At 35.8% G+C, this 21,602-nt stretch overlaps 1 protein-coding gene across 9 annotated transcripts in view; it reads left to right on the forward strand.

The window, feature by feature from the left end:
- Positions 1-20,151, forward strand: part of LOC133528519 (choline-phosphate cytidylyltransferase B-like) — a 67,075-nt gene extending 46,924 nt beyond the window's left edge. For all 9 annotated transcript variants that reach the window (XM_061865917.1, XM_061865909.1, XM_061865949.1 and 6 more), the window contains one exon: positions 16,470-20,151. In XM_061865917.1, coding sequence (XP_061721901.1) covers positions 16,470-16,523 — 54 coding nt within the window. In that variant the 3' untranslated portion in view covers positions 16,524-20,151. The remainder of the gene's footprint in view (positions 1-16,469) is intronic.
- The last annotated feature ends 1,451 nt before the right edge of the window (positions 20,152-21,602 follow it).

Raw genomic sequence — 21,602 nt, forward strand, 5'->3', positions numbered from 1 at the left:
TAACGTTATCGCTCCTTACTTACTTCCTTCCTTATTAGGATGTAAACTCAAAAACTTGATCAGAGACTGTCTTACCATCCTAAATAGGTGACTTTTTGGATGCTTGCTTCCTAAGTGCGGTTACACCTTTAAGATTGAGGATTCCGTATGAAGTAAGATACTTTATCTACACACATATCATAAACCCTCTATGATGCCTTCAAAATCCGTAAATAATGGCCAACATTACGATACACTTTTTTGTTACAACAAATTTCTTATCTGTGGTAATGTAGTTATGTATTGCTTCATAACTATACATCAAAATCGATTTGGTTATGCATTCAAAATTGGATCAACTCTGAAAAAAAAAAGCAAATCGATTTGACCTGTATTCTAATATCAGTCCAGATGCCTTTTTGTTCGAAATGAAATGTCAATTGCATACAATTTTGACATATCTCGCATGTTAGTTTGTATTGAATGATACGGAAATAGGCCCCCGACTCTAGTTTGTCTCTGGATATTAAAAAAAACTATATGCGTGAAAAAAGTTTTCATTTGCCGCCATTTGACGTACAGTTTATCTTTTAATTCATTTTAAGTATAAAATGAATATGTTTTGTTGTTTTAAGGTAACTATAGCAAAAGTTTCGTGTAAAATAAGCGTTAAAAATATTTCGGTGACGCCACGGCGAGAGAGCAACGATTTGGCAATGATGCCCCATCGGAGGCTGTAATTTGGGTCACTGAATATTTCATAGAAAGTTTGTAATATGTGTTTAGATATAATAGTGTATGTAAACTGTACATAATTACTATAATTAGGCTTTAAAACACTCGTGTAATCTTTTTAAGAAACTCACTGCGTTCGTTTCTTAAACCCACACTCGTGTGTTTTAATGCCTTTTATTATTTAGCAGTCAGATAAACTACTATTGAGCTAGTTTAGCGCACACACGTGGTAGGCAGCGGGTGCCGGATCGATCCTTCGCTAGTCTACCTTTAGTGACAAAACATGGTACTAAAACAGGTAGCTTTTAAAAACTATGCCAGGCTACATATTTTTATTTGACTCCGGCAATGTTCACACTTGACAGTCATGTAAAGTAAGAATAGTGTTTAAACTATTGATTGCAGGTGAGTAAAATATTGATATAGGTACTGTGTAAACCATACTGGGATGATTTGTACAGTGTTCAAAATTAATGGCGCAGCGACCCAAAATGAGTCTTGGCCTCCGATACGAGTACACGCCAGTTATCTCGATCCTGTGCCATGTCCCACCCAGTTATCGGCTTGGAGATCGCGCAAGTCCGATTCAACAGCATCGCCCTAGTGATACCTGGGACGTCGGATAGGTTACATATATAAATAGTACATTATGATACATGTGTGCTAAGTTGGTCATTACACACGAGGCGTTATTGTGCGCGCGAGCTGTAAGCGAGCGCGCAATAAAAAAAGCCGATGTGTGTAATGACCAATGCATACGCGTTTCATACGACGTTTTTCAACACACTTGCGAGGAAAAAACAAAACTTAAAAATTAGATTTTTTTTTTGTCAAAACAGTAAGTTTTTCAAAATGGTGACTCACAGTTTTAACATCGAATAATTGCACCAAAGCGTGCTGGGCTTGTAGGTACTTATTCGCCAGTTCATTGAAGTAAGCTACCAACACGTTTTCCAAGAAAGACTGGGCGTTTTTGCTGATTTTCCATTTGAATAAAAGATTCATAGGCCGCCAATTATTTTTCACTCAATTTTAATGGTAAACGGCTATCGTTCTCGACTCTTGCCGCTATGAGTATTACTGGCAGCGTCAATTTTATTTGTTCTACATTTTCGATGCTTGAAAATGTCATTTTCGTCAATATATAAACTAAAAACATGCATAACTGAAATACTACTACTAAATGATAAATATACTAAAAAGAGTCTACAAAATTCCCAAGCCCCTTGTTAAAACTGCTTTTGCTATGAGATTCTCGGCTTATCTCTTTCCGTATTTATACAATAAATTACTAAAAATCTGCGACATAAGGCACTGTAACTTAACTGAAGCAAAAAGGCATATCCAACCCATACTACTTTCTTGGAACTATGATGAGTCAGAGGATATTTTGAAATGACTGTAGTAGACGACAATATTCAATTGCGTCTGCTCCCGAAAGATGAATAACTTGTACAGCTACATTTCTTTTCTTTTGTTTTCTCTCACATTCCGTAGTTATACACACGCACATATTCATACATACATACTCACATACATACACACATACCCTCACATAAACAATTTCACTTACATACAACTTACTGAGACCTTTTTAACTGTTTTTGTGCTTAGTTTGATAGTTAGTCATATAATAAAAAAATCTTATTTAATTTAGCTTTAACAATAATGTCTCTTCTTCTTCGTCGCGTTGTCCCGGCATTTGCCACGGCTCATGGGAGCCTGGGGTCCGCTTGACAACTAATCCCAAGATTTGGCGTAGGCACTAGTTTTTACGAAAGCGACTGCCATCAGACCTTCCAACCCAGAGGATAAACTAGGCCTTGTTGGGATTAGTCTGGTTTCCTCACGATGTTTTCCTTCACCGAAAAGCGACTGGTAAATATCAAATGATATTTCGTACATAAGTTCCGAAAAACTCATTGGTACGAGCCGGGGTTTGAACCCGCGACCTCCGGATTGCAAGTCGCACGCTCTTACCGCTAGGCCACCAGCGCTTATCGTTTTAACAATAATGTATTCTGTTAAAATGAGAACCGCACCATTTCGATACTTCTCCGAGATTCCCACGTGACAGGCTGAGCCTAGTGTGGGGATCAACGTACTGCTGCTTTTGTAATGCCAAATTCTTGAAATAAATATATTATTCTAAATACTAATACTACTGACAAATACGGAAAATAGCTGGCGCGTTATTTTTTTTACGAACGATTCCAATGCGCGCGCAAGGCAAAAGCGCGAACGAACTCGTCAAACAGCCACTTGAAAAAATGTAAAAAAGCTATTAATATTTTCGTATTTCTATTCGACGGATGGAGGTCAAATCGATAAAATGTTATATTTATTCATTAATGTAATTTACGAGAAAATTTATCTATAAATTATGTTTGGTGTGATAAAACCTCTTTGAACTAACATTTGAAACCTAATAGTTGGTTAATTTTTTTTATTACTCGACCAAATTAAGAAGGCTCCGTTTCTATGCATATTATTAGCAATCAAATACCTTCTTAACTCAGTCGGATAATATAATGAAAAAGCACGAGTGCTTATTATATACTGAAAAAGCACGCATGCTTAATATCTAGGATTATGAGCCAAAAATCAGTGGAATAGAAACCTCGTTTTGAGTAAGTGTGTTGAAAATATCTTTATGATTAATGTTACTTGAGGTTAGGTAAAGTTGCCATTGTCAACAATGTGCCATCGAATTGCGGTTTTAACATTTTTGCTTTGACTACTTTGGTTACTTAAAGAGTTTGTAAAACAAACATTTCCACTTGAAATCCGTAATGTCGGATGTGGACATCCGATCAAAACATTTTAACGTAACGGTAACAAACAACGCATTCCTTTTCTAATACGAGTATAATGACTCTGGTATTTCTATCATTTTTAGTTTCCGAGATGCAGAGAGTACATAATTCTGTGGATGACGATAAGTGACTTGAGACTTTATGCATTTAAAATATTGTGAGGTGTGTATCAGTAGAGACGACCTTTTGCCTATCATATTAGTAACAGAACTACGTACCGTCAATCGTGGTAATTTTATCACTTTTTTCTCTAAAACTAAAATATATATAAATATAGTGTCAACTTCTTAAAAATAACCACAAAATAATATTTTAATGAGAGAAAACACGGGGTAAAACTGATACGTGTTCGGCATCTTTACCTATTTACCAATTTCCATTGACTTATTTATGCTATTCGGAAGCCATAGCAAATGGCTTTTTACTTTTCGAATATACTTAAAAGCTTGTAAAAATATATTTGTGTGCAATGTGCGTATGAACCGCGGGCCAGGAGCATATTTCGTCAGTCATCGCCTCCCGGCTGATACTTTGTCATATGATAGTGTAGAGGCTGTTTTAAATTCAAAAAACCGTCAGCCGACGTCTGCTGTAAAATTAACATGTAAAAAATATGCGCTTACCACTTTATGTGCGGTTATGCGTAATGTGTAAATTGCGTACTCCGTTGCGTTAATGGGTTTCCAGGCGTTTACGCCTGATGGAATGCTACATGCTAAGTTTCATGGTTTGTTATTGTTATCGTAAAAGGTATAGCGCTTATTTTTTACCTGTTCATGCGACCAGCTGATGTTCCTACCACCGCGATATAACTGACTGACATTTTTTTTATTAACAACATCATCTGAACTATTATTTGACAAAGTATCAAACGGGAGGCGATGACAATTTTTTTTTTGTTTTACGTGTCTCGGTGGCTGCCATTCCTCAACCCACTAACGGAGCGGCAGCTGACGTCCACGAGGGTTCACTATACCTAGCCGTTAACCACTACAAGAGTTTTCAGCCGGGAGGCCATTGGTCATGAAAATTGTTCCTGGCTCGCGGTCTAGTAGTAATAAAAACTAGCAAAACTGCCTAGTAGTTGGAGTTGCTGCAGGATTCCTCGTGATTCTCATACAAGTATAAACCTTAATTTTTAATTGCGTGGAATTCTGATGTCTCCTGTTGATGTCAGGCGACAAAATACTCCTTAAATTAATGGTGAGAATTACAAGCCAAAATAAAACATCGGAAATACATTAGGACATGATTATTTTTAATTTCAATCATCATAATACTTTATTCGGGAAAACAATGATACGAGGGCTGCTATTTATATATTCGGAAACCGGGATTACAATCTTCTTAAATAGTATATTTGACCTCCATTTTGAACTTTTTTAAGTCCTGGCCGGTATATTTTTTCTTTCTTATTAACGCTAGTGTTTTGTTTTTGACGGGTTTTAAATGTCATCTCGCTGCAAGAATGGAACTCACTCGTGAAAATATTCGTGCTATGATTTATTATGATTTTCGGCGTGGTTTAACGCAACAACAGTGCATAGATCAACTAACTTCAACTTTTGGTGATGAAGCTCCATCTAAAACTACTGTGTATCACTGGTTTAGTGAGTTCAATCGTGGACGTAGTATGCTTACGGACGAAGTTAAGGCAGGTCGCCCGAAATCGGTCGTTGTACCACAAAATATTGAGGCTGTGCGAAAACTTATAATGGACGACCGACATGTTACGTACCGCGAGATAGAGTCGACTCTGGGTATTTCTATGACTAGCATTAATACCACATTACATGATCATTTAGCTGTAAAAAAAAATTGTTCGCGTTGGATACCGCACAACTTAACTAAGGAGCAAAAAGATGCTCGCGTCGAATGGTGCAATAAAATGTTAAAAAAATATAACCGTGGTGACTCAAAGGCCGTTTATAACATCTATACAGGTGACGAATCCTGGATTTATGCATACGATCCCGAAACGAAGCAACAATCAACGGTATGGGTGTTTCAAAATGAGCCGAACCCTATGAAAGTTACTCGTACAAAAAGTACATTGAAACAAATGGTGGCCTGCTTCTTCGGTATTAATGGCCATGTACCTACAGTGCCACTAGAAAACCGTAAAACGGTTAATTCAGATTGGTACACGACCATTTGCTTACCGGAAGTATTTGAACAAATTCGTAAAACTAACCAGCGACGAAGAATTATTCTTCATCATGACAATGCCAGCTGTCATACGTCACGCGAAACAACTCTATTTTTGGAAGGTCAAAATGTGGAATTAACGGGTCATCCGCCGTACAGCCCTGACTTGGCACCCCTTGGCATTCCCAATATAAAAAATAAATTACGCGCTCAACGATTTTCGACCGCTGAAGATGCTGTCGACGCATTCAAATAACACGTTATGGAGGTACCTCAGGCGGAGTGGCAGAAGTGCTTCAAAAATTGGTTCACACGAATGCAAAAGTACATAGATCATCAAGGGGAATACTTTGAAAAACAATAAAACTTTTTTGAGCCGTGTACGTTTGTTTGTTTTTTGTTTCCGGATATATAAGTAGCAACCCTCGTAGTTTAATTTTAAAGTGCACTATTCCGACAAGAGAAAATATCAGGTATTTTTGTGGGGTAAAAAATAATCGTTACTGGTATCATTCAAATGACTTTCATATATCGTAAACCTTTGGACTAAACTGTTTTGTTACAACAAATTTCTTATCTGTGATAATGTTGTAATTGCTTCGTAACTACATCAAAATCCATTTGGTTATGACATTCAAATTTGGAACATCTCTGAAAAAAAAGCAATTCGATTTGACCTCTATTCTAATATTAGTTGAGATGCCTTTTCGTTCGAAATTAAATGTGAATTGCATACAATTTTGACATATCTTGCATGTTAGTTTATATCGAATGATACGGAAATACGCCCCTGACTCTAGTTTGTCTCTGAATTAAAAAAAAAACTACGAATGCGTAACATGCATGATAAAAGTTTTTATTTACCGCTATTTGACGTACAGTTTATATTTTAATTAGTTTGAAGTATACAATGAATATGTTTTGTTGTTTTTAAAGTAACTATAGCAAAAGTTTCGTGTAAATGAGTGATAAAAATATTTCGGTGACGCCACCACATATGTGACTGCTACATAATAAAAGGCATTAAAATACACGAGTGTGGGTTTAAGAAACGAACGAAGTGATTTTCTTAATAGGATCACACGAGTGTTTTAATGTCTGATTATGTACAGTTACATACACTATTTTATCTACACACATATTATAAACGTTCTATGATATATTCACTAACCCAAATTACAGCCAACTTTGGGCATGGTTGCTCTCTTGGCGGAACTCACGGATATGTGGTGGCGTCACGGAAATATTTTTATCGCACCTTTTACTATAGTTACTTAAAAACAACAAAACATATTCATTTTAAAGAGATTGTTTTGTAAATATAATTGTATGGTAGGTCCTTTTTTATGACTTAACCTTTGAATTTTAAGCCCTACGTAGAAAATGAACTAGCAATTACCTCCAATCATTTACTAACTTTGTTTTGTGGTAGTAGTCATTTTTAATGAGGAAACTGGAAAACTGTCACTATTGCTAGGTTTGATTAGTTAGGTGCGTGTGGCGAAATGCATAAACATTACAATACTTTAATTCTTCTATTCGAATAGCGTATTTAATGCTTATTTTAACGATATATGCTTCAATATATACTTTTATACATAGATAAGCTTAAATAGTTGAATTTTTAATATTCTCTAAATCCGCGCTGAACACCCAACGGGGCCCCGCCACTTGGTTACTTTCACGTTTTCGCTGCCGCCACTTGAAGGGATATATTATAGGCCTTGACTAATGATTCATTTCAAAATAAACCATTTTAATACATCAATATTACTCATACGCAATATTTAGCGAAACTTTCGATCGATTTTCCACTAATATTTTGGATTCGCAGGAAAAATAGTAAAATCATATCACAAAGACATAACAAGGTCTAAGGTGTCAAAGAAGAAGGTAAAATCATTGCTGAGACCTGAAATTGGTGGTAGAATGTCATCGAAAATTATACTAGAAAAAAGAAATAAAATGTCACCAGTTTTCATACAAAATAGAAATAGCATGGTATAAAAGTATTCAAACCCATATAATTTTCCCAAGTATTACAACGGGTTTTATGTTTAGCATTATCAAAAATAGAATTTAGTGACATTCTTGAATTTACAGAATAATTAACCACTGAAATAAAAATATTGGCGAGAGGTACAAATATATTCGAACTTGCAAAAATATCGCTCCTGCTCACCTTATAAAATCAAATAATTGATAAATGTTGTAAATAAAGTCTTATATGTATACTATGATATATTAAAAAAAGCGGCCAAGTGCGAGTCGGACTCGCCCATGAAGGGTTCCGTACCATTTATGACGTATTAAAAAAACTACTTACTAGATCTGGTTCAAACCAATTTTCGTTGGAAGTTTGCATGGTAATGTATATCATATATTTTTTTTTGATTTTTCATTCCGTTATTTTAGAAGTTACAGGGGGGGGACACACTTTTTTTCACTTTGGAAGTGTCTCTCGCGCAAACTATTCAGTTTAGAAAAAAATGATATTAGAAACCTAAATATCATTTTTGAAGACCTATCCTTAGATACCCCACACGTATGGGTTTGATGAAAAAAAAAATTTTTTTTAATTTTTAAGACGTATTAAAAAAAAACTACTTACTAGATCTCGTTCGAACCATTTTTCGGTGGAAGTTTGCATGGCAATGTATATCATATATTTTTTTTAGATTTTTCATTCTGTTATTTTAGAAGTTACGGGGGGGGGGGGGACACACTTTTTACCACTTTGGAAGTGTCTCTAGCGCAAACTCTTCAGTTTAGAAAAAAATGATATTAGAAACCTCAATATCATTTTTAAAGACCTATCCAATAATAGATACCCCACACGTATTAGACCAATAGTGGGACCGGATTTTTGCCCTATAAGTTTCGATAATTCTAAAGAGTGAAAAGTGATGTTTATCTGGTATGGGACATATTTTTAAGCATATTTGTAATATATGAAGAAAATTTAGAACGAGCGTTAGATATAAATAAGGTATTTATGTATTTTTATTGATGAATTTTGAATATTGAATTAAAGTACAAAATTTAAGCATCGTCTTTTATAATATGTATGAGGCTTTATGCTATCAAATTTTTAGAAAAAAAATCAACGTGCTACTTTGTCAAACTCAAATTAGCTTATTATTTTGTCAATATTGAATTAAAGTTTGAAAAATCCACAATATCATATCTAAATTCTTAAGTTAATAGGCAAGGCAAAAAATTAGAAGAATAGGATATGTGCTTTACAATTAATATGCGTTTTTTGTCCTGTAAGATCTAATATTGAATTAAAGTCCGTAGAGATAAGTCTATTACTATAAAATAATATATGCAGCCATTTTATGGAAAGTAAGAAATATCTGTGTGTAGCTTGCATTGTAATAGTAAAATCAACTTAAAAAGGCGCGAAATTCATAACCACGCCGCGCTGGTCCGTCAACATGTCGGCTCGGCGCGCGGGAGCCTATCGTAGCCGACCTAGTGAGCGATAGATACCTCGCCCCGCCCGCGCCCCCCGCTCAGCTTCGCAAGCGCTGTTTGTATTTTCTTTCAAATCATTCATTTGTTTGTTTATCGTGCACATAAATTAGATGCGGACATTACATGAATTTAATTATAGAATAAAAGTTATTATGACTTCAAAATGAGTGAAAAATGTTTGATATGTGTACTGTACTGACTTAGTAACAGAAAAAACGAGGAATTGAGCAGCTAATAACTGCGAGCAAATAATCTTTCTTGGTGATGGGAAAGTTAAATATTTCTACGGGAAGGAGGAACTACGTTTCCATAAAAAGTGTAGATTATACATTGAGTCGAAGGCTATACCGGCGTACAAAAGACTAATGGAGGTGGCATCAGAGGGCTTACAGCGAACCACGTTCGACGTGTTGCCTCCCTGTCATACTTACGTACGAATTTACAAGTGCGACAGAGAGGTAACACGTCGAACGTGGTTCGCGATAGGCCCTCAAATGTACAGCCAAGTGACGATGATGAAAATTACATTTTCAAAACTTTTGTCTTTTGTTACCATTGTGTTAGCCGCCTGTACTTACTTTCAACATATATTAGTAGTTTATGTTACTGCTACATAATAAAAGGCATTAAAATACACGAGTGTGGGCTTAGGAAACGAACGAAGTGAGTTTCTTAAAAAGATCACACGAGTGTTTTAATGCCTAATTATCTTATACCTTTAAACGAGCAATTCTTGTATATATATATTTCCGGGATCTCGGAAACGGCTCTAACGATTTTGCTGAAATTTGGTATATGGGGGTTTTTGGGGGTAAACAATCGATCTAGATTAGTCTTATGTTTGGGAAAACGCGTGTTTTCGAGTTTTCATGCGTTTTTCTTTCGACGCAGAATATGGTCGCTAATTTCGTGTTGCCGGCCACTGTCCGTCTGGTCCAGCGGGTTAAGACGCGGACTGCTAAACGAGTGTTACGGGTTCGAATCTCGCCTGGTGAATAACTTTTTTTTTTTTTTATGTTCAATTTTATATATAATTTTTTAATTTTTATTGTTTTAGACAAGTTTAATTTAGTAAAAGAATGTAGTTAAGATTATCACCTATACACCACCATATTACAATAAATAGTTAGTTATAACCGAGCAAAGCTCGGTCGCCCAGGTACTGTATAGTTATTGCAGGTAGTTCGCAATCACATTTTTAGCACAGGCATTATAAGAGAGGTATGGGCATTGTAAATATCATCTGGCTTTGTGTGGTAGGGCACAGCACAGCGGATGTCATTCCAGATCTAGAGCAGAACCCAACTGGGGAAGTACCTCCACCTTACAGAAAATCGCAACCAAATAACACTAGACCCTACTCATAGTGTTGTGTTCCTGCCGGTGAGTAAGGTTGCCAGAGCTCAACGAGGGGTGGGAGGGTGTTAGGGTCGGCAACGCGCATGTAACTCCTCTGGAGTTGCAGGCGTACATAGGCTACGGATACTGCTTACCATCAGGCAGGCCGTATGCTTGTTTGCCACCGACGTAGTATAAAAAAAAACACACACAATTAAAATATTTCATACGACATGTGCTAATTATTTGTCTCAGTGTAAACAAAAATATATCATAATTATGATATCAATTTTCAAATTCAAAATGGCGGACATGTTTTATAACTTATTTTAAGAAATTATGAGTAGTTTAAGACTTTAAAAAGCAAGAAATTGTTTCTTGCTTCTGTTTGCATATGTATCCTGTAGTATTTGATGTTTTCATTATTTTTGAAAGTCCTCAGGGTGCCGATTACGAAAATGACATCCATTATGGAACCCAAGATGGCGGACATTCATTTTTCTTAAAAATCGGTATGGGTGTCATCTCCGAGGTTCTTCGAGGTTCCGATTATGAAAATGACGTCCATTTTGCAATCCAAGATGGCGAACATTATTTTTTCTTAAAAATCGATATGGGTGTCATCTCCGAGGTTCCTCGGGGATCCGATTACGAAAATGACGTTCATTTTGAAATCCAAGATGGCGGAAATTATTTTTTCTTAAAAGTCGATATGGGTGTCATATCCGAGGTTCCTCGGGATTCCGATTACGAAAATGACGTCTATTTTGAAATCCAAGATGGCGGACATTAGTTTTTCTTAAAAATCGATATGGGTGTCATCTCCGAGGTTCCTCGGGGTTCCAATTACAAAAATGACGTCAATTTTGGCGGTTCTTGTTGGTGCAGATTTCAAAAATAGAGACCATTTTAGAATTAAAGGTGGTTGATAATGATATCACGGCTACACACATCGACACCCATTTCAAAAAGTAGCGTCCGCCATATTTATTTTCTAAATAGATGCCATTTTTGAAATCCACACCCCTAAAAACCCAGAAAACAACACCCATGACGACTTTTTCAAAAAAGTGACGTCCGCCATCTTTATTTCCAAAATGGACGTCATTTGTAAAATTAGTACACATACATCATACAACATGAAAACTAAAAACATTTCCATCCTCTTTTGGGCAGTTGTGTAAGTCTGTGATAACCCTTGGTAGGTACGGAGACCTTGAGCGGTGTCGGCATTTACGCAAACATCCAAGGCGTCGGCCCACTGTTACTTTTTACACTGTGCTTTTAGTGTGTAAACGAAAACGTCACATGATATATCAAAAGAAAAGTTATTTTATCTTATACCTTTAAACGAGCAATTCTTGTATATATATATATATTTCTGTGATCTCGGAAACGCCTCTAACGATTTCGCTGAAATTTGGTATATAGGGGTTTTTGGGGGTATACAATCTATCTAGATTAGTCTTATGTTTGGGAAAACGCGTGTTTTCGAGTTTTCATGCGTTTTTCTTTCGACGCAGAATATGGTCACTAATTTCGTGTTGCCGGCCACTGTCCGTCTGGTCCAGCGGGTTAAGACGCGGACTGCTAAACGAGTGTTACGGGTTCGAATCTCGCCCGGTGACTAACTTTTGTTTTTTTTTATGTTCAAGTTTATATATTTTTTTTTAATTTTTATTGTTTTACACAAGTTTAATTTAGTAAAAAAAATTACCTATGTAATAAGAGAAATCGACAATAGATGGCGTTCCTCTGTGACAAGTGCTATAAGGTTAAAATCGATTGTAAATAATAATAATTGTCAGTTCACACTTTACTTTTTAAGTTTATGTAGATTATCACCACCATATTACAATAAATAGTTATAACCGAGCAAAGCTCGGTCGCCCAGATACTATATTACTAACTGTACTAGGTTGCCTTTTTAACAAGTTGGTCCAGTCCATGGTTGCCTACATTTTATATAAAAATCGGTTAATCTAGGCGACCTTTAACTGGACCAACTTTTTTAATACGGCAACTTTCAAATAAGCTTTCATTTGATATATTATACGATGAAATAACAAACAAAAAAACTATCCGTACGCAATCTTACAAGGCAACGTACTTGAAATGTATCACTGTGAATTTTGTCTTACATTTATTTCTTATCAGAAATATATAACATGAGGGTGCATATACCTTATAACGTATCTCTATATAACTATCGGTTATCAATATTAGCATTAGCGGTTAACAACAACATTCCCCTTAAAACAAATAACTATCGCGAGGAAAATACCAAGTCCAAACATCTGAAAAAAATCGGGAAAGAAAAGCTGCAACTGGCTTTTAAAATGGTACAAGGAAGGGTGGTCATCTGTATGAGAATGTGTTTTTTTTGTCTCTATTTGACCCAATGGTTGACTGGTAGAGAATGCCTTTTGGCATTAAGACCGCCATTTGTGTTTTTTTTTGTTTGTGCAATAAAGTTTAAATAAATAAATAATATTCATGTAACGCGATAACGAATTCTACGTGAACGAAACCGCGGGCAATACCTAACAACAAAATAACAATTTTCTATTGCTATTAATTTAAAACACGCTTTAGGAATTTTTTTGATGGACCGTAGACGCAGTCAAGGACACCCCGCTCCCCACTACCGTTGTTCGCTGCCTCCTGCCACAGCGCGCGGCGCGCGCAAACTTGCCGCGCGTTTGAAACGTAACGTATTTATATAAGCAAGGAATGCATACATATCAGTAATGAGTGTCGCCGTGATTTTATATTTCTAAATTTTTGTTGAGTAACTGAGATCATTGTTGATGATCGATTATTATTAACTCTACAAACTTTAATTCAATATTAGCTATACTGCTTAACCTGAAATCAATATCTAGACAAGCACATTGTCTACATGTCTAACTTTTTACTAGAATACTAAGTTGATCCATAATATCGTAATTTTGCAATATCAGCAACTCTAATTCTATATTTACAAAATAACTCGTGTTTTTACGTTTACCAGAAAGCAGCTGTTCCAGATTTCTAAAAACTGAAAATTGTACATAAATTGAAGTGTTATTCGATATGCTAAAGTTTTCTGTAACTTTAATTCTATATTTACTTAGTTATTAGCAAAAATTAAAATATTTAAATATAACCGAAAGCTCAACCTTAAAATTTCTAACTTTTTAACAAAGTATTATTTAACATACTCCCAATGACATATCAAAAAAGAAAAAACTTTAATATTATCGAAACCCATTTTTGTTCAACCGCTGGTCTATATGGGTTTGATGAAAAAAGATTTTTTGAGTTTCAGTTCTAAGTATGGGGAACCCCCAAAATTTATTGTTTTTTTTTTTCTATTTTTGTGTAAACATCATAATACGGTTCATAGAATACATCTACTTACCAAGTTTGAATAGTATAGCTTTTATAGTTTCGGAAAAAAGTGGCTGTGACAGAATCGGACAGACAGACGGACATGACGAATCTATAAGGGTTCCGTTTTTTGCCATTTGGCTACGGAACCCTAATATGAAAGTTAATAAGCCAGCAATACCAACCAAATTCAACATTAGTTCTTGTAAAAAGACTTAACGGAACAGGCTATATAACACAAAACTATTACGCATCCACAAAAACGCATGTAACTCAGAAACAAAGTCATGAAATACCTTTCACTAAGCACTACCTACTACTACATATTTAAATCCAGTAGGTATATCTCCTGCATCCTGTATGTTTTAAAATTTAAGGAGTCCCAATATAATGACATAAATTATTAAACAATTGGAATAATTTTATTTGTTTACGTTTAAGAATAGGTATTCCATTTGATTATTACTGTAATAGCCATTTAAAATATTTTTTCATTTCTCATGCTCTAAAAGTGGGTCTTTGTTGTTCTCAAAAGATTGCAGAAAAGTTACTGCTCTAGAGGGAGTCTAGAGCACTGTATGTTCTTAGTACGTTTGTTCCTTTTTTTACGATAAGCATTTAAAATTTTGGATTTAAATGGCTTTGATGTTCCATTTCCATTCTGATAATTAACTCCCCATTCCATAAATAATTGTGTTTTACCTAAATTAATTTTATTCAAGTACCCCTCACGAAATACTACTGAAGTTTATACTTAGCCGTATTTTTTTTAATGCACATGTATTTTACTTTCCTCGTATAGAAATGAAAAGTAGAGTGTTTAACTCGGGTGCAAGGCACCATTTCATACTTTGGTTAATCGTGGCTAATTAAAAATTTACAACACGGCATATATTAGTAGAAACTTCTTATTCCAATAGGGTAAATATAATATGGTAATGTTAAACATTTAAGTCGAACTCATACTCCATACAACAAGCCAATGAAAATTATTTACGCATGTACGTTAGTAAACATTTTATATTATTTCTTAGTACTTAGTGTTCATACTATTTTGTCATTATTCTTTACGTTTGTCTACAATATTCGATATCCTAAATGTCAAAAAAGTTCCGTTACTCAAATACTATGGCGAATAGTCATATCATAATGGGAACTTTAAAATCACATACTACTTTTTGTTTTTGGACGTCGCAGTTCCGTCAAAACAGAGGGCCTACCGCGAGCCACGTTCAACGTCTTGCTTCTCTGTCGCACTTGTACATTTGTACGTAAGTGTGTCAAGGAGGCAACACGTCGAACGTGGTTCGCGGTTGGCCCTCAGTTTACAACGGTCTCGAAACTCGAAAGCACCAGTGTAACGGAACCGTAAAATCCGTACCAACCTATGTGTAATCGGAGAGCGCACATATACATACGTGTATGATTTTAATACTTTTTTCCTATTTATTATTACTTTATTTAAATGAGACAAACTTCTGCAGTTTTTATTTTACTGAAAAGTTTTGTTGGCCTATCATTTTGACCTGCACCAATGTCAGCAATTTGGCCCATATATAAATGTCAATCAATTTTTCGTGTTATGGCTCCATCAAGGTGTTGATGTTTCTGCCAATGTCGAGATTGGATAAGACTCGGTTAGTACATGAATCTTATCATATTACGATCATAGACAGTGTTCGGTGATATATAAATGTGGACGAGTTGATATTCATTCTAAAATTCTGAAAACTGGTAACACCCTATTGGAATAAGAAGTTTCTACTAATGTATGCCGTGTTGTTAATTTGAATCTGTGACTTTGACTACATTGGTTTTCATACTAATAAGCTGTCATTTCATATCCACTAGTTTATTAATTCGTGATATTTTTCCATTAAAATGGTCTAGATCTTCTTTAATTAAGTGTGAGGAACCTGGTCAGTGACGCCCAATTATCTATTTTAAAATGAGTATCTGTGCTGTTTAGACGGACTCACTATGTGTACAACATAATGGTACATATTTCGGTCAATATCTTGACTGGGAATGGTGAGATTAAAAGATTAATTAATCAAATTTATCGTATTTTCAGATTTCACACTCAACACTGAAATTGCTTTAAAATTTGTAGAAAAAAAAATAGAAAAGTAATATATATTATTGAAGGGAATTTAATGCCCTACAACTCTTTTGCCGGCATTTATTTTTTGGGTTCATTGTTGAAGAATTATCCGGTCGGTAAGGCAATTTTTTTTTCCCAAATTACAGACTTATAAGAGCCGATATCTCGAAAACTATACAAGAAATTGAAAAACTTGTAGCAAATCAGCTTTTGTTTTGTATAAGTGTTCATGTCGCTAGAACGCATAGTTTCCGAGATATAAGTGTAAAACCGAAAATGGGAATGGTAAACCTAGTCAATGGTGGGCAATAAGGGACTAGTTCGCGCACACGAATATGTTACTAAAGTGAATGAACCCGCACTAACCCCCCACTTCCCCGCGTCAGAAGTTCAGCCTCAGAGCTTTTATTGCGCTAGTTATGTTTCGTTTCACAATATGTCAAACCAATTTGACAGATGCGAGTGCGTTGTTAAGTGGTGTTTGTTTGTTGTGGCAGATGCGTCGAGCTCTGAAGGGCTGGGGGCAGAAGCGGCCGCACTCCGCCAGCTGACGGACGACGGCTCGGACAGCGACGACGACTACCAGGACACCAGCGCCTACCTCTAGGCTCCGCCACGGCCGCAGCCGCTGCCGCGACCGGCACCGATGTACAATATCCATTGTCTTGTCGCCAAACCCGCCACCTTATCTGTAGAGGATAATGTTTTCCTGGAATCACTCATGTGTCTTGTTCTGACGGATGACCCAGCCTCTAAACGTAAACGGAGTTAGAAATATAAATAGCACCCCTTCGAGTTACAAAAAGTGAAATGTCTTTTACCTGACTGATACGAGTGATACTTGTACTTATCCGTCACGTTGTATCAGTTGCAAGGTTCCACATCCACATGCCTCTCGCGACTGACACAATTGTGACGCCGCTCTGAGATCGAAAGCCAGAAAACACAATTATCCTGCTAATAAAATACTTGGATTATTATTGCGTATGTAGTAGAAACTCGCTGATCCGTAAAATCCGCTGTCCGCGTCGGGTCCGTCCGGATAACCGTAATTACTGAATTTACAGGGTTCCGGATTAGCGAGGTTCTACAGTAGGTAATTGACTAATAGTGTTCATAGATCAAGTACGCTTACTTTGTATTTTTGGGGCACAATATAGGCGGGGGCATAATCACACGCGATTAGGTAGACCATAGGCAATACAAAGGATAAACTGACTAATGCCAAGGAACAGTCTCTTTAACCTTAATTGAAGGTAGCGGCAAAGTTATTCCTACAAAATAGGGGCCAATATCTGTAGAATTACACCCAATATAACTCTGCAGCAATTTTCTAGCACAGAGCGTAAAACTGTTATGTTAAACGTCATAATTTCATAGTCTTTGACGTTTATGATAACACATCCATGTGCTAGAAAATCACTGCTGAGTTGTCTTGGTCCAACTCTATCTAATTTGATGGGCCAATCATTGGGTAGTTTACCCTAATTCCTGTGTTCATAAAATACCATGAGCTATCAAATCTCATGGATTTCCATGGCAACACTATATTTATATTATATATCAATAATATTGGTCTGAACACTATTCGATAGGGTAAAGAGTAATAGAACTGGATTTGCCCGGTCGACTCTGATTTCCATGTTAAAAAAAAAACACTATTCTTGTAATGGAGCCCAGTTTCGGTCATAAACGGTTTCAGAGAAATAGTAAATTGAATTTAGAACTTGAATGTAGGTTCCTATTTGTATATCGTTTTGATGAGTAATGTACATTGTATATCGCTGCTGCTCGTGTGAGAGTTGTACAAGTTGAAGGATTATTCCCACTAGTTACCACCAAGTTGTAACCAGTGGTAAGTAATGGGATTTTTTTTCCCAGTAGTTACCACCAAAATTTGGTTAGCGTTCAATACTAATAAAAAGTTTAAATATGAGTGCTTTAATCAATAATCAATTAAAAGTTGAATTAATTATAAGTTAATTCGTTATTCGTTTAATTATAATAAATATAAAAGTGATAAAAAATCGGTATTTGACTGATTTCTTTGTTCGTTCGTATAATTGTGACATTATTTATTGAAAGGGACTTTATTTTCGATGGCGCTTACGCTATTCTCAACGATTGGGAGCGTGCACGACGGCAGCGCCGCTTAGCGTTCGCAACTACTGGGGAGCTGTCAAATAATGAGCTCATCAAAATACAGATTATTCCTTTAAAATATTTACTGTAATACAGTTACCAATGTGCGGAATCTTTTCGTTTTTAATGTTAAACACACTTGACTTTTGCTTTACTGAAAATAGTCAGAATTATCTGTGTATTTTATAATATTCGGTTAATTTTCTTCGTCGTTGTTTCGTTACAAATTCAATGAAAAAATGTATGTTTCATTATGTTTTGATGGCCTATTTCGTGATCCTCTTCCTGGGGATACGTGTGATGCTTTCAGGTATAAAAGTTTTGCCCTTCTTCACAGGTTTTAATCAACTCATTTTATGTAAAAGATAGGTTCTTTCGCTTATCACGTTTCTTGTGACAGGCGACAGACAACTCTGCGTTCCAAAAGTATGTTTCTGACAGGCTTTCAGTAACTGTCATTATAACTAATACCAGTAATACCTAATGTTGGTACACTGTATTAGCCATACTATTTTATTAACATCCAAGCAAAACTCTGTGTTGACATAGACTAGATAAAATGTTTAGCCGTTACGTTGGTTAGCCTGGAATAATAATATGATATAAAAGCCTAATTTCTAGCTCTATGTTGGAAATATAATAAAGTTTACTTTTACTGTTTCGTCCAGTATTATTGCAGTTTACCATTTATCAGCTATCGTGACCTATTTTTATCGTAAATATTATTTTAAAGCAAGAAACATGAACAAAATAACGGAATAGTATGGAAATTGACAGAAACACGCGTAGCTTTCTTGCCATATTTGGCCACATCAAGCGCTGTGATCGTTCCGGCTTCCCCCACCACCCGCTTTGCACGCTTCCAGTGTGGCCTAAGCGCCTTTGACAAAAGATCCAGTTTTCATAGATAACGTCACAATTAATTAGATTTACAATTAATAAGATAAATGCTCTCGAGGTTGATGACAAAAAGGAAAAAAATATATAATATAATAATTTAAACATACTGTAATAATTCCAAATAAAACAAACTAAAATATTTATTGTATTGCTATCGTCGCATAGGATAGGACGCCGTAGCGATTAAAAATTAACTTGTAACATAACACATAACCCCATGCATGTTGTAGGGCTGTTATCGCCAACTGCTGGGCGAGCTCGGCGGACGTGTTGACCGCTCAGACCAACCAGTATAAACCCGTGTCTCTAGCGCGCTCTCTTAATTAATGTCTCGGTCACGTTACGCTTTGCTGTACTGGCGTTCGAGTTGCCAATTCACACAGTACGTATATGTACACCCTTTTTTCTTACAAAAATTAATAAGTTGTTTTGTTTTAGAGTATATTTTATGCTATTCGTGCACTATGTAAATAATGTGTATTATGATTGCTTGTTATTCTCTATGTAAGTGAATTGTAATATTCTGTTGGTGAAATAAATTCTAATTAAAAGTACAATTTTATCCAAACATTAATTTCTCTCTAATTTTTTTTTTTTTCACTTGCACCGGTTTTAATATTTTTCATCACTTTTAAGGTAGTTTACTGAATCACTAATCGACTTATAATTATTTATTAAAGCACTCTATATTTATACTTTACTACTTCTATTGTTTTATTAGAACTCTAACAACATTTTGGTGTTAACTACTGGGATTAAAATCCCAAATCCCAGTAGTTAACACCAAACCGAGTTGGTGGCTAATTCCCAGTATTTACCACTGGTAACAACTTGGTAGTAACTAGTGGGAATAACCTAAGTTGACGTACGTTGATGAGAAGATATTTTCGAGCTGTTATTTAAATTATTTTATAGAGTATGTTACATCTGGAAATTTTGTATGAATACTGTTTGAGTACAATTGAGTGAATGTATTTAATCTCTTTAGTCTTAATAACGTATTATTTATGTTTCTTGAATAAAAATCTCTTTATAACCCCGTTAGATATGTACAAGGCACCTGTATTTTTTAAGCACCATGAAATATTATTTGTAAATGTTTTGTCAGTTAACTAAAAGGTGCTTATTATTAAGAAATGATTGTTTCATTCCCTTTCGCTTTATCCCTTTGAACGCCAAGAGCCACTAAGTGGTCGTGTGCCGTCGTGCCTACCACGCCAACGACCACTAAAGGGGCCATGGCAGAAGCTGTCAAAGCAATTTTACTGTTAACAGATAAGGTTTAAATTCGTCTCTCACTAGTTGAGATGTTGGCGCGTATGCCATATTTTGATGCGAGAGAGAAAGCGTTGAAAATAAGGTATACCCGGAGTAAGATCGCAATTGCTACCAAAATAGTAGTTATTTTACATCACTAGCAATCTGTGGTGTGACGCCACTCTTGCCACATTGTAGTAGTCGTATCAGTCGTTCGTGTTACGAATGTTTCAATAAAGTGTGAAATAGACCGCATTTTTTCAAGGTAGGCATGCAACTTATTCTCCTGGCTTTAGAGTTCGAATTTGCAATTATCCTCTTCTTATCTTAATCCAAGAAAGTTTTTCGTGTAGATGCCTTAAAAAAATGCATGCAACTGAACCAAATGAAGATTGACAGACTTAACGAGAGTAACTCTGATATAATAGCTACGTGGATTTATAATGTCGGTCGATGCACGGTTATAATATTGGCTAAGCCCCCCGACCAGAACTGAAATTAGAAAAATTAGTCTTTCAGAATGCTAATACAGTTCCCTTCCAAATTTTTTTTCTTTTTTTTTATTAACTAGTTCTTTTTGGGAATTTTGAAGTACTCCGCCATGAGGACCTTTTCTACTGAACTTTAAGACGTTCTTACTAGGCTTATAATCTCAGATCATAAAAGGTACTATATATCGTATATTACTGGTAGAGAATGCCTCATGGCATTAAGTTCGCCTTTTGTACATTAAGTTTTTCTTTTGTGCAATAAAGTTTTTTAAATAAATATTCATTTGAATTTGTTTACATTCGCACCCCATAAAAAATTTGCATTTTTATACGGAACATGCAGTTTTGTAATCAAGTACCAAAAACCTAGAGCAATAAATACACAGAAGCGACAAGCGCGTGATTAGTGGCAAGAGAAGGAACGCGCGTAGACGCACCGACGAAGCACGACTCTTGAGGCACGAGTACTGGCATGTATGTACTGCAAAAATTGTAGGGTTTCTGAGTATGCAGACAGACAGTCAACATATTAAATACAGGTACGCTCAATGTGTGTTACATTCGAAAAAACGCGGTTTTCCACAGACTTACGAAAACGTTAGACTAGTTTAGTTCACTTAATGAGTAATGACTGTTTAAAACAATAGTTCCGTTTTAATGCCAGAAGAAAGATTTGTGCTCGTTGCCCGTTAAAAGAGTCGAACGAACTGTCTCAGAACAATCGCTGCGCCTAGAGTTTGAGATCCGGATACCAAAATATCCTGATATCCGTCACATATTAAAATCCGGATCCAACGGGTCATAGGATCCGGATATTTCGGACATTACGGATCCGTTAAA

The sequence above is a fragment of the Cydia pomonella genome, chromosome 1, assembly GCF_033807575.1.
Source record: "Cydia pomonella isolate Wapato2018A chromosome 1, ilCydPomo1, whole genome shotgun sequence".
Classification (NCBI taxonomy): Eukaryota; Metazoa; Arthropoda; class Insecta; order Lepidoptera; family Tortricidae; genus Cydia; species Cydia pomonella.